Genomic DNA, 11,282 nt, shown 5'->3' with positions numbered 1-11,282 from the left:
AAAAGGAAAAAGAAGGTAAGCATCTAAAAACCATTACGGCATAATGTAGATGATGTGTCCTGCTTTAAGTTTTTGAAATGTACATAAATAGAGATTATGTAAGCTCAAATCAACTTGACAAAACAATGTTTTTTTTTTATTGTTTATTTTACAAAATCAGTAATTACAAGAAAACACAATTTGGATGAGTGAAAGCTCTTCAGTTTCCTTCACTGGTCCTAAATGTTTCAGGAAAATGTCTGAAAAACAAAACATTGAAAGTATGTTTTATTTAAAGCAACTACACAGATACCAAGAAAAAGAGCTTATCAATCAAAGAAGGGGAGGGGTGATGCGGGATTTGGAACTTAGAGAAACAAATATGCAAATGTATTCAGAACCACTGACCTTTCTGTCACTGCACCAGCCTGTATGTGATGTACCGCCCAGCTGTTTCACTAGGTCTGATGATCTTTACTACCTGGAAATATTGAAAAAGAAAAACAGCACATCTTTAGACTGGACTCAGTCTTGCCTTACCGACAGGTAAATTGATTTGAGCAGTTTATTTAAAAGCCGTTGAAACATGACCTGAAAATTTGGATGATCTGAAAATATGGAAATCATGTCTGTGTGCTAAACAACATCTTTTTGTCTACCAGTCATTTGCTGACATTTTCATAATGGTGACACAGCAAAAAACAAACAAAAATAACCTTATATCAGATACAGAGCACCGAGCAGTCCTGCAATGACAATGCATTAGAGAGGCATCTTCAGGGTACGTTACCTGTCCTCTTTTTAAACCAAAGTAGCGAGCTACGGGGTCGCCAGCCTGGATTCTCGGTAACTGACTTTCCTTTAATTTACTGAGGTACAAATGTTAAGGCAGGCCAACAGACACTTATATGAAAAGCTGAGTCTTTTAAAGACACTACCTTACAGCTCTATGGTGGTCTTAAGCTACATCAAACGCTGCTGTATTCTTTATTACAAATAATATCACAAAAAAAAAGTACATGACGTTGAAAAGTGCAGTGTGTGTAAGGATACTATCTTGCCAGAAGTTCAGTCACTTCCTCCTTTGTCATGACAATGTGCTCTGGAACAAGCTGAAAAGACAAAACACGAAAAATGTAATTCTATATTTTAGGGATAGTCCATATGGTAATTTTGAAATATAGTAAAACAGGGATTTTAAATACGGTGTTTACCTCATGCTCTGTGATGTTGATAAGCAGCTCCTGTTGTAGAAACTGTTCCAATATGTATTTGGGTGCCATGTCTACTAGAGACTGGAAAGGAGAATATTTACATATTATTTACATTTACATTAGTATTTTACTACCAATCCAGGAAGATACAAAAATCATTTTTATGTTTGTTTAGTAAATATATAAATTGTTGTTTACCTGTTTGGCTGATGGTGTCATGCCCATCTGAACAACAATGATTGCCCGTGTGATATTTTCCTCCTGCATTCTCTGACAATACATCTTAATCGTTTTGATTCCCACCTTGGGCTCCTCTGAAATGTAAAAAAATAATAATAAGGTGATGATATCACACAGCTGCTTGTGCAATTTGTTGTATTATTATTATTATGAGGGAATGCTGGTTATTAAGATATTAACGTACCAGGAAAGAAAACAAACATCTGGTCTGTGGGGTCGTCGTTGTGTGCCACCAGCACAGTGAGATCTGTGCGTCTGGGGCGACCCTCGCTGGGTTTGTCTCCAAACTGACTCTTGAACTCGTCCAGGGTTTGGTCCAACTCGTCCTGTGTCACCAGGTAGCCTCGGTCATGGCACAGCTGAAGGGCGTACAGGTGAAAGTCAGTGAGTGTACGAGACAAACTGAGACACTGACACTGAGTAGCTCCTTTAGCAGCAGACTGTTACACGGGTCTCTACTCCCAGAATCAGAAATACTTTATTAATCCCTGCAGGGAAATTGTTTTTGTTACAGCAGCTCCCAAACGGTAAGTGAGATAGTAAGTGATAGCAAGAAGACAAACCTTTAACACTATACACCTATACGATATCCTATTTTAACTTAACTTTAATATACTAAAATAGACAACAACTAACAGTTCTTAAGGTAAAAGAGCAGTTGCATAAAAAAAACTAGAGATTGGAAGAAAAGTAAAAAAGCATAAAACTACAACAACGAAACAAATAAGAAGAAAAATTAAGACCTATAGGGTAAAAGGTATAATTTAAGAACAGTTGCTAAAAAGTCTGCAGATGAGGGAAGCGTATTTATATGGGTTATAAAACTTTCTACGACTTCAGGTGTGAGATGTCTTTTTCTGACGGTGCGTTCAGTTTTAACCTGGGTTGTTGATGCAGTGGCAGTAAATTCAATGCAGTAGTGGTGTGATTAAGGATATGTCTACGTCTAAACCTTTGCCAGTGACCAGGTCCAGCATGTGGCTGCGATTGTGTGTTGGTCCATCAAGAAGATTTTTTTTTTTAATCGGTTGCCTTTTTGTCATTTATGTTGTCTATGTGCAAGTAATTTTGTCGTAGTTTGTGTTAAAAATGGATAAAAACAATGTTTTGGTGCAGTGACTGTAAGTATGGGTGAGTGGCATTTCAAAACAGAAGCTAGATATTCAAAAAAGAGTCAAAGGAGACTTGTCTATGGTCAACAGCGTTAGAGGCAATGTTGCCTGTCACTATATAGACACGTGTATAAATGACAGTACAATAAAAACCAACAGTGAGCTATGCAATGTGTAAATCTAAAACCTTATGAAGAATTCAGTCTTTGAGAGACTGTACTGTGGAAGATTTCACCCATGTATTAAACAAGCCTTGACTTGTTGATGTTTTGAGGGAGGAGTTGTACAGACTGATGCTCACAGGCAGGAAACACTTGTTGTCTCTCTGCCTGTAAACCAGCTGTAACGTGTCTGAACAACAGGAGGAAGATGTATCGGTGTCTCATATTAACTATAGGGTCCGTTTCTGCTGAATCACACCGCTGAAGAAGCGCACACACGATCAAACGCTGCGGTCAAACAAACAAACAAACAAACAAACAAACAAACAAACAAACCCTCCTCCAGTCTGCAGCACGCAGAGCGGAACTGTTTGTGCTAAGCTACATGCTAAAACACACACACACGCACCTGCATGATGGTTTTACGGATCTTCCACAGTCTGTATGTTTCCTCCTCGTCATCCATGTCGTCTCAGCTGAGTCACCTGCGCCGGATTTCCTCTAAATTTCTTTTGATTTATTGTTTAATTTATTTTAACTTTCGCTCCTCCGGACAAGCGCGACGCACGTTCTCGTTTTACAGTTTACTGTCGCGGACTGAAGACGTCGACACTAGCCGGACAGTTTAGCCCCGCCCCCCCTCTCCTCTGCTCAAACAGCTGTTTAATAAAATAATAAATAATATAAATATGTACTTTAATACAATAATACAGCTTTTTTATTTGACCATTTAAATTATTTTACATAACATTTCCTGACACAGGACTTCATATAATAAATGACACCCAGTATCAGAATCAGAAATACTTTAATAATTATTACCTACTTGTTTTTGTTACAATGTCACCAGGTATACAAACAAACAAACACAACATATGTAAACAAGTAACATCTATAAACAAACAAAGAACAAATATTAAACATGTAAGATATAAAAGATCAAATTTACAGTTAAATAATGTACAACAACTGCAAAAAAAAAAGTTCAATCACAACACACAAAATTAAAATAGATAAAAAATAAATAGTTTTAATAATAAGATAAAATAAAAAGTATATAGAATTCTACATAAAAAATGTACAATAATAGTAAATAAATAAAAAATAAAAAAAATAAAATAAAAATAATTAGAAGTAAATATTAAATAAAAATAAAAAATAAATAAGAAATTAAGATAAGTATATATTGCTGATCTCCTTATAAAGGCTCCCAACAAAAACAACATTGGTTCTGGAGCGACATCTACTTCCAAAAAAATATCTATTTCCTTTTTAATATTGTGCCAAAATCTTTGTATTAATGGACAATCCCCCCCCAAATGTGTGTGGTGTCTCCAATACAAATATTTCCACTTTCTTCTTCTTTTTTTCTCTTCGGTACATACGTGACATCTAAATTTATATTATTTTTAAAAAAATTAAATAACGTATATATGTCGTTTTTCTTGTGCCAGAGACAGGTGACTATTTAAATGTTAGTTATGTTTTTAAAATTCATTATTGGTGAAACCAGACTGACAAATTAGCACTGAAATCTCGCGAGATTTTGTGACTGCCGAGACAGAACAGGTTTAACAAAGTTAAATTTATCGGTCGCGAACGACGGTTCAAAGAGCCGGCTCTTTTAAGTAAACGATGGGAGTCGGTTTTTTATTTATTTTTTTTATTATTTCCATGCTTAAGTTTGTTTAAGTGTTTCTATCTGTTTTGTGTAGCAGAGAGGTTAGTGCATTGATTGGTGGTTTTAGAGCTTACAAGGGTCTATAAATGCAATAAAAACAATTGGCTACAGCATTTTATTGGTATTAGAAAATGTATTTTTTTACTTTTGAATATTTCAGTACAAAGAATGTATTGAATAATTTAGTGAATGTTAAAAAAATATTAAAGGTTTGAGTCTTTTGGGAGCCAAAAAGTCGACTCTTCTTGGACAGCGAGTCAAATGATCCGGATCACTAAAAAGAACCTAACTTCCCATCATTAGTTTAGATCCACGTGACACCGATACAGGACGTGACTTGCGTGAAGCGTTTCACAACATCTGCGGGGCGGAGTTAGTAGATATAATGTAGCAATTGATTATAATAATTGAGGTTTGTCCTGTATCAAAAATGAGGCCCTTATATGTTATCTTGACATTTGGGGCGGTGGCGGCAGCGGAGTACTACTGGCGATGGTACTGTACTTTGTTTTATCCACAACGGTAACGGAACTATAACGGGCAACCCAGGCAAGGGTGATGTAGAGGGGGACTGTGATTTATCATGTGTATCAATCTTTGTTTTTTTTGATTATAGATTATAAAAGCTGCCTATTGATTATAATGAGTGTGTTTGGAGCTCATGCTAATCGGTAAAATACTCTATTGAGAACACATCCGGTGTTTCGGTTCAACGGTGACCGAGTTAACTGGTGACCGTTAGCCGAATGCGTCTGCGGTTGTCGTAGTTACGACAGCCGTTAAAAAACAGGAAGATACGTGATACCCCTTTATTTATTTGTTTGTTTGTTTTAAAGAAAATAACGTTACAGCTAAAACTACAATGGGCTGTCCCTTCCTGTTTCAACAGCCGTCGTAACTACGACGACACCATACCCTTTCGTCTAGCGGTCGCCAGTTAACACGGTCGCCCTTTATCCGTCACACCTGCATTATTATTTATTTACAGTCCACGAAGTTTTCTTGTCTGTTTGTGTTCGTGTATGATTAAAACGACAGACCGCGTGTATTTAGTATTATATGTACGCTAATTCTTAACTGAGGGCGTTGGAGTGTGAAAATGTGCAAAGCTCACAGGGTGTGGTTTCATGCAGCAGCACTCCCCCATCTGGTGTCAGCTGATAGGCTTATCATCCTGAGACAGAGACAACACGAGCAGCAGGACGAGTCATTTAAAGGTTTTATAACACAAGGTCATTTTAGTACTGCATACAGCTTACTTTGTTTATATCAGCAATTATTTCGGTCAGCAGCATCCTGCTGTATAGGCTGTATAAGTCTTACAGACTGTTAGTGTGGTATGAAAAGTATTGAAGTCAGTTATACATGAACAAAGAGGACTCCTGGCTCAGTCTCATGCAGATATAAGTTTGTGCTATATAGAATCTCATCATTTTTCTTTAGTTGTAATTGTACAAAATCTCTCTAAACAAAAAATAATTATTTATCCTCTAATTTGTCTTTCTCTTTAACATATGCTTTTGCTTATATATCTAAGTATCTGTATGTATCTTTTAGGTTTATAACATGTTCTGTCAAAGCTGAGTTGTGAAACACAACTCACAGGTCAACTTGCCAGAAAATTGTGAATAACGAGATCATTTCCAAATTACTCACTTTTGTTGCACAATGCTTTAATTGCCTGGTGGTTCCAGGAGAAAGGTGTAATGGAATGTACAGAGTGCTGTTAGAGTTCAAAAAACAGATTATTTTCTAATCATTTGAAACACCAGCTCGCTTGTTTTCCCAGTTATAATGATTTAGTAAATAAAACGTGTTTTGGCCTTAGTCTTGTGACTTTTGCGTCATGGCGAGATTTAAGAGCTGTAAATCGTGCTGATTCACTCTGTGATTCTTGATATTAAGCTCATTATTAATGAGTTCATGTATTTCTTCAGACTGTTGCCCTTTGTCCGAAGTTCAATCCCCGTTGGACTAAATCTTTGCTTTTATAAATAGTCAACTTTCTTTATGCGTCCGTGGTAATTTGTGGACTGTGGACCGCAGTGCACAACCTTTCTGATGTGGATGTTGTCAGCAGCTGAGAGGGACCTATCGGAGAATCACAGCCTATCAATTCTGTTAATGATCACCCGTTCCCTTTACATGAGGACCCTGTGCTCCTCTCTCAGTAGCGGGACTGTGGTCTGACAGTGAGGCTGCAGCTGAAGCCACTCAGGGGGTTTACACATTTGATCGCTTTCTGCCCTCAGAGGACCTTACTGAAGGGCAGCAATGCGTCTCATAGGGTCCACTGTCCTTTTATCTGTGCTGCTGCAGGCTATGGTAAGAAAAAAATGAGATTAGGATTGAAAGGCTGTTTTATGTGGTACAGTACTGAACTGGAGCTTTTGGGCATGTCAGAGTTTGTGGAACTGAATTGATCATAGGTGATCCGTGTGTTTGTTTGTATTCATTTTGTATTTTTCTATATTTTTAAATGATTTGCACACACGGCACAGATGACGGTATGTTTGATGTATGTTTGAGTATGTATGTGCTGTGAAATATATATAGACTTGATTAAGATTTAGATGGAAAGATGCATTAAATGTTAATATGCTACCATCACTCAAATCACTTTCCTCCTCTCTTTCTTCCTAACAGTCTGCTCGGACAGAGGAATGGCAGACGGCCACGTCTATTTTAAACTTCTCAGCGACAGATATTGATGGGAATGAGGTTTCCCTCGAAAAATACAGGGAAATCTATCTATGACACATTCTCCTCCTAAATGTGCTGCAGCATCCCATAACAGCGTACAATACTATCATTACAACCTTTTGTTTGTTTTACAGGGGTAGCGTGGTCATCATCACCAACGTTGCTTCTAAATGAGGTAAAACCCCAGTAAACTACTCTCGTTTGCGGACTTGCACGCCAGGTATGCTGAGAGAGGTTTACGCATCCTTGCCTTCCCTTCTAACCAGTTTGGGAACCAGGTGTGTAACACATGAGTGTTTTATGAAAGCAACATGTTAGAACAGGACCAAGATTTGATATGAACATTCAAAAGAATCGGATCAGATTACAAAATGTTCTAGGTGTGTTCACAAAACATTTTATAACCGTAATATTTGTAGTAAAGTAAGCCAAATTCTGTTTTATCTACATTGTTTTAGTTTTTTTTTAATTTTTGTTTAACCTGCTCGGGGCTTAAACATTATGTCTCTCATTTTGTTTTACTTTAAAGGAGCCAGGCAATGAAACTCAGATCAAGCAGTTGCCGAGTCCTATCATGTTCAGTTTGACATGTTCCGTAAGATTAACGTGAACGGGGACAACGCTCATCCTCTGTGGAAGTGGCTGAAAGACCAGGCCAACGGGAAAGGCTTCATGGAAAGTAAGTGGTGAACAAACGAATGGTTGAGCACAAAGAGACAGGCGGCAGTATTCATCTTCTTATGACACAAAGGCTCGTTATGAGCCAATTATCACATATTGATACGTAATGAAATCATACTTCATTGAATTAGAGCCATATCCTCAATCATTATTGATCATAGTCATGTTTACTCAGTGATTATTTTCTGACGCATGTTTTGTTTTCATTCCTGCAGTGCATCAAGTGGAATTTCACTAAGGTAAATATAACATTTATTTACAATTATTTATACATTTAAACTCATTAAAGTTGACTGAGCTGAACATTCATCTCTACTTCTGTACTCTAGTTCATCAGTGCTAAACAGGCGCCCTCCTTCTATTGTGTGTTTTTGTTATTATCATGAAACAGTACATTTATTTTAAATGTTGAACAGAAAATAATCCTTTGCTCATAAATTTCATGTTCGCTTAATTTCAGTTGTCATTTCCCCCTCTTTCTCTCTAGTTTTTGATCAACAGAGAGGGTCAGGTGGTGAAGGATATGGACCACTGGATGATCCAAGTGTACGTACAAATATCTTACTTTGCCCACTGTATTATAGTGTAAACACACCTTGAGTGTATACGCTTAACAGGTGAACATTCTGCTGTTGTGTTGTGATGAGTTAAGCAAATAAGAATAAATAAACAAAAGGGATCTTTCTGATTTAACATGGAATTATACATTATCTATAAAAACAGTGGGTTTTTCTGTAGCTATGTGTGCATTATTATCAGCTGATGTCAACTTCTACTTCTGCTTTCCTCCCAGGTGGTGGAGAAGGATCTTCCCCGATACTTATAAACACCTAATGGATAACTGATGCCTCACTTACTCATACTTCGTCCATTTTGTCTTTCCATCGCCCTCCTTTCTCTGCCTCTCCGAGCACCAGTGGTATGTTTTGGGTCCAGCCCAGACCAGTGACGGTCGTTCATAAACCCGCACGGCGACAGAGCAGACCTGATGAAAATGCGTGCAAACCTCCTGGGCGAACCAAGCTGGTACTCATTTGGTTCTCTGGAGAGAAGGAGAAGGATCCTTGAAAGTAACTCTTTTAGTAGATGTAAATGTGTGGCATTGTTCTCAAAATAAAAGCACTGAGATTTTGTTCTAATCATACTGAGTTATATCGTATTTTATTGGTGTGGTTGTAGAATGATGCATGTTGAAGTTTTGTCCCGAGCTATTGATGCGTGTAATGATTATTACTCATTCTGTACAATGGAAAAAAGTGACAGGAATCAATTTCTGCCATGCTGAAAAATCCAAGTGTGTGTTTATGAGTGAACGTTTGTGCTTAAATGAAACTGCTAGGCTTTATTCTTCTTTGTAGAAAAAAGTACAATGTCACAGACTCAATCGTTTGGAAATTTAAATACAGCAGCTCAATATTTTGTTGACAGACGCAGTTATGATCTTCTGATTATTAATATGCTTTAGGGAGGTGGATATTGCACTCATCTCTAAAATCAGCCACTATTGAAATGGTTATTTATAATTATAGACTCCTTACAAAAATTTCTATTCATATACACATTGTCACATAATGATACATTCCTATCTACATACCCAAGTGCACCAAACACTATTTGTGTCATCATTCTAACCTGTGTTCAGCAAGTATATACTGATTCACAGATTAACAATTTGGACCATGGCATGAAAACTATTTGGCACAGTAAATTAAAAAAACTCGCAAGACATTATTTTAGCTGATCCTTGAAGGAGCCACAAGATTAATCTCAGGCGTCTCCAGATGAAGATTATGAAAACAATTTTCTGCTACACTGCACAGTATTACTTTTTTTCTCTTCTTCTTTCCATTCGCCTTGTGATAGTTTAACCTCTTCGACACCAGTTTGGAAGGGAAGACCACTTTGGGCTTGCAGCGCATGGGTCGCAAGAAGAGGTGGCTTTGTATGAAGGGTCACAAGACAAAAAAAGGATTATTTAAATCGCACCATAAAATCATAACAAAATATTCCAACAGAGAGGAAATCTACTCAACCGTTCCTGTTGTGTTACGATGAAGGTGTTTCTTGTGTAGAAACAGGTGAAATGAAGATGTAGTTTGAATGAATACTAATGCTACCCTTAGTTCTGGCTCATGTGCACAGTATGTCAGCAAATAAACTAATAATAATAGTTATTAACACTTGAATAAAGGGGAATACCTCCTGTTTTGGAATGTATACACAGATGTAGAGGTCATGCAGAGAGGAAATTGTTATTCTTACTTTTCAGCCCAAATAAAATAAAAGAAATTGCTAAGAGCCCTTGTAAATGTATTCAGACCTCCATCACTTCACAGGTTGACCTCTGCGTGTGATTCACAGCATCTTCTATATAAGGGGGAGGGGACCGGGGGGGGGGGGCAGCAGTTCCCACCCTCTCGGCCTCCGGCAGAGGGAGCCACAGCGCCCGGTCTCAAAAGCAGCCAGCAGCGGCGCGGTAGCAGCAGCAAGTGCGGTGCAGTCGACCTGAGAGGAGCGGGGCTGTGTGTGAGGAAACACCGCACAGATGAAGGGACCATCGCGGATAACTCTAACAAATCCCTCCGTTTGATTAGTGTTAGAATATCACTCCTTCCTTTTTGTTTGCTTCCTTCTTACGGGCATCTCTCCGTATCGCTGCGGGTCTTTCACACGGAGGGCTCGCCTGTTTTTTCCTCCGGGAGCTGAATGGAAGCAGCAGCCGAGGGAGCGGTCGGGCTGTCGGAGGCCAGGGACGGCAGCCCGCTATCCGTGGCCGCAGCATCCGATGATGGGGACACGGTCGTTGGGTTAGCTACGGGATGGACGCCGCAGATATGGGTACTTTTTTTTTTAAAATATCAGCTTTTAAATAAAACCCACTCCTCTTTTTTTTATGTTTATTTAAATATTTCCATCTGTGCTGAGAAAGTCCCGACTCATTCTGCTGCAAGGGTTGGCAGGCTAGGCTAAGTGAGCTAAGTTAGCAGACTGGGATAAAATGGGGAAACATTTAAAGTTAGACACCTGACTGTGTAATGTTTACACTGCATGCATGTAGGTACGAGTCGTACTTGCCAGCAGGCACCACAGACCATGGGTAGGCATGGGGCAGACATTTGAAAAGAGGCAGTGTGATGTGTGTGTGTGGGTGTGTGCAGCTGTGATATTTTATTACTTGGCTTTGCAGACAGACAGACAGACAGACAGGCAGACAGGGGTAGCTTGGACTCCTGACCACTTCTCCACCCCTCCAGCTTTAGACACCAAGAATAATCACCACCTCTCACCTGCAGGCTGTAAGAAAAACATGAATATCAACCTTTATGGTGCTGAGGAAGTCTCTGTTTGGTTTAAGGAGACCAGAAATGAGACAGAAAAGGAGACAAAATGAGACAGAAAAGGATCAGAAAAGGAGACAAAAAAGAAGACAGAAATGAGACAGAAAGGAGACAGAAAATGAGTCAGAAAAGGAGTCAGAAAAAGGAGAAAAAAAAAGGAGTAGAAAAGAAGG

General features: G+C 38.5%; 1 protein-coding gene and 1 long non-coding RNA gene across 2 annotated transcripts; one reads left to right on the top strand and one right to left on the bottom strand.

Annotated features, from left to right (window-relative positions):
- Nucleotides 1-128: 128 nt before the first annotated feature.
- Nucleotides 129-3,324, bottom strand: polr2eb (RNA polymerase II, I and III subunit E, b). The gene is made up of 8 exons (XM_019279168.2): nucleotides 3,116-3,324; nucleotides 1,618-1,792; nucleotides 1,392-1,507; nucleotides 1,194-1,274; nucleotides 1,033-1,091; nucleotides 770-848; nucleotides 388-460; nucleotides 129-239 (listed from the first exon to the last, which is right to left on the bottom strand). Exons 1-7 carry the CDS (start codon nucleotides 3,170-3,172, stop codon nucleotides 395-397), a joined length of 633 nt encoding a protein of 210 aa, XP_019134713.1. The 5' UTR covers nucleotides 3,173-3,324; the 3' UTR covers nucleotides 129-239; nucleotides 388-394.
- A 4,663-nt stretch (nucleotides 3,325-7,987) lies between these two features.
- Nucleotides 7,988-8,647, top strand: LOC113747964 (uncharacterized). The gene is made up of 3 exons (XR_003464030.1): nucleotides 7,988-8,010; nucleotides 8,259-8,317; nucleotides 8,565-8,647. It is a non-coding gene; the product is annotated as an uncharacterized LOC113747964 (long non-coding RNA).
- Nucleotides 8,648-11,282: the final 2,635 nt, after the last annotated feature.

Source organism: Larimichthys crocea, chromosome XVII, assembly GCF_000972845.2.
Source record: "Larimichthys crocea isolate SSNF chromosome XVII, L_crocea_2.0, whole genome shotgun sequence".
Classification (NCBI taxonomy): domain Eukaryota; kingdom Metazoa; phylum Chordata; class Actinopteri; family Sciaenidae; genus Larimichthys; species Larimichthys crocea.
Note: the sequence above shows the minus strand (reverse complement) of the source record. Positions and strands in the feature narration are given on the sequence as shown.

Bases quoted from the DNA above. Each gene is read 5' to 3' on its own strand.
- polr2eb (XM_019279168.2), bottom strand. From the start codon at position 3,172: ATGGATGACGAGGAGGAAACATACAGACTGTGGAAGATCCGTAAAACC. The intron at 1,508-1,617 runs GTACGTTAATAT...TTTACATTTCAG, and splicing joins GATGTTTGTTTTCTTTCCTG to AGGAGCCCAAGGTGGGAATC. The intron at 1,275-1,391 runs GTAAACAACAAT...TCTCCTTTCCAG, and splicing joins TGACACCATCAGCCAAACAG to TCTCTAGTAGACATGGCACC.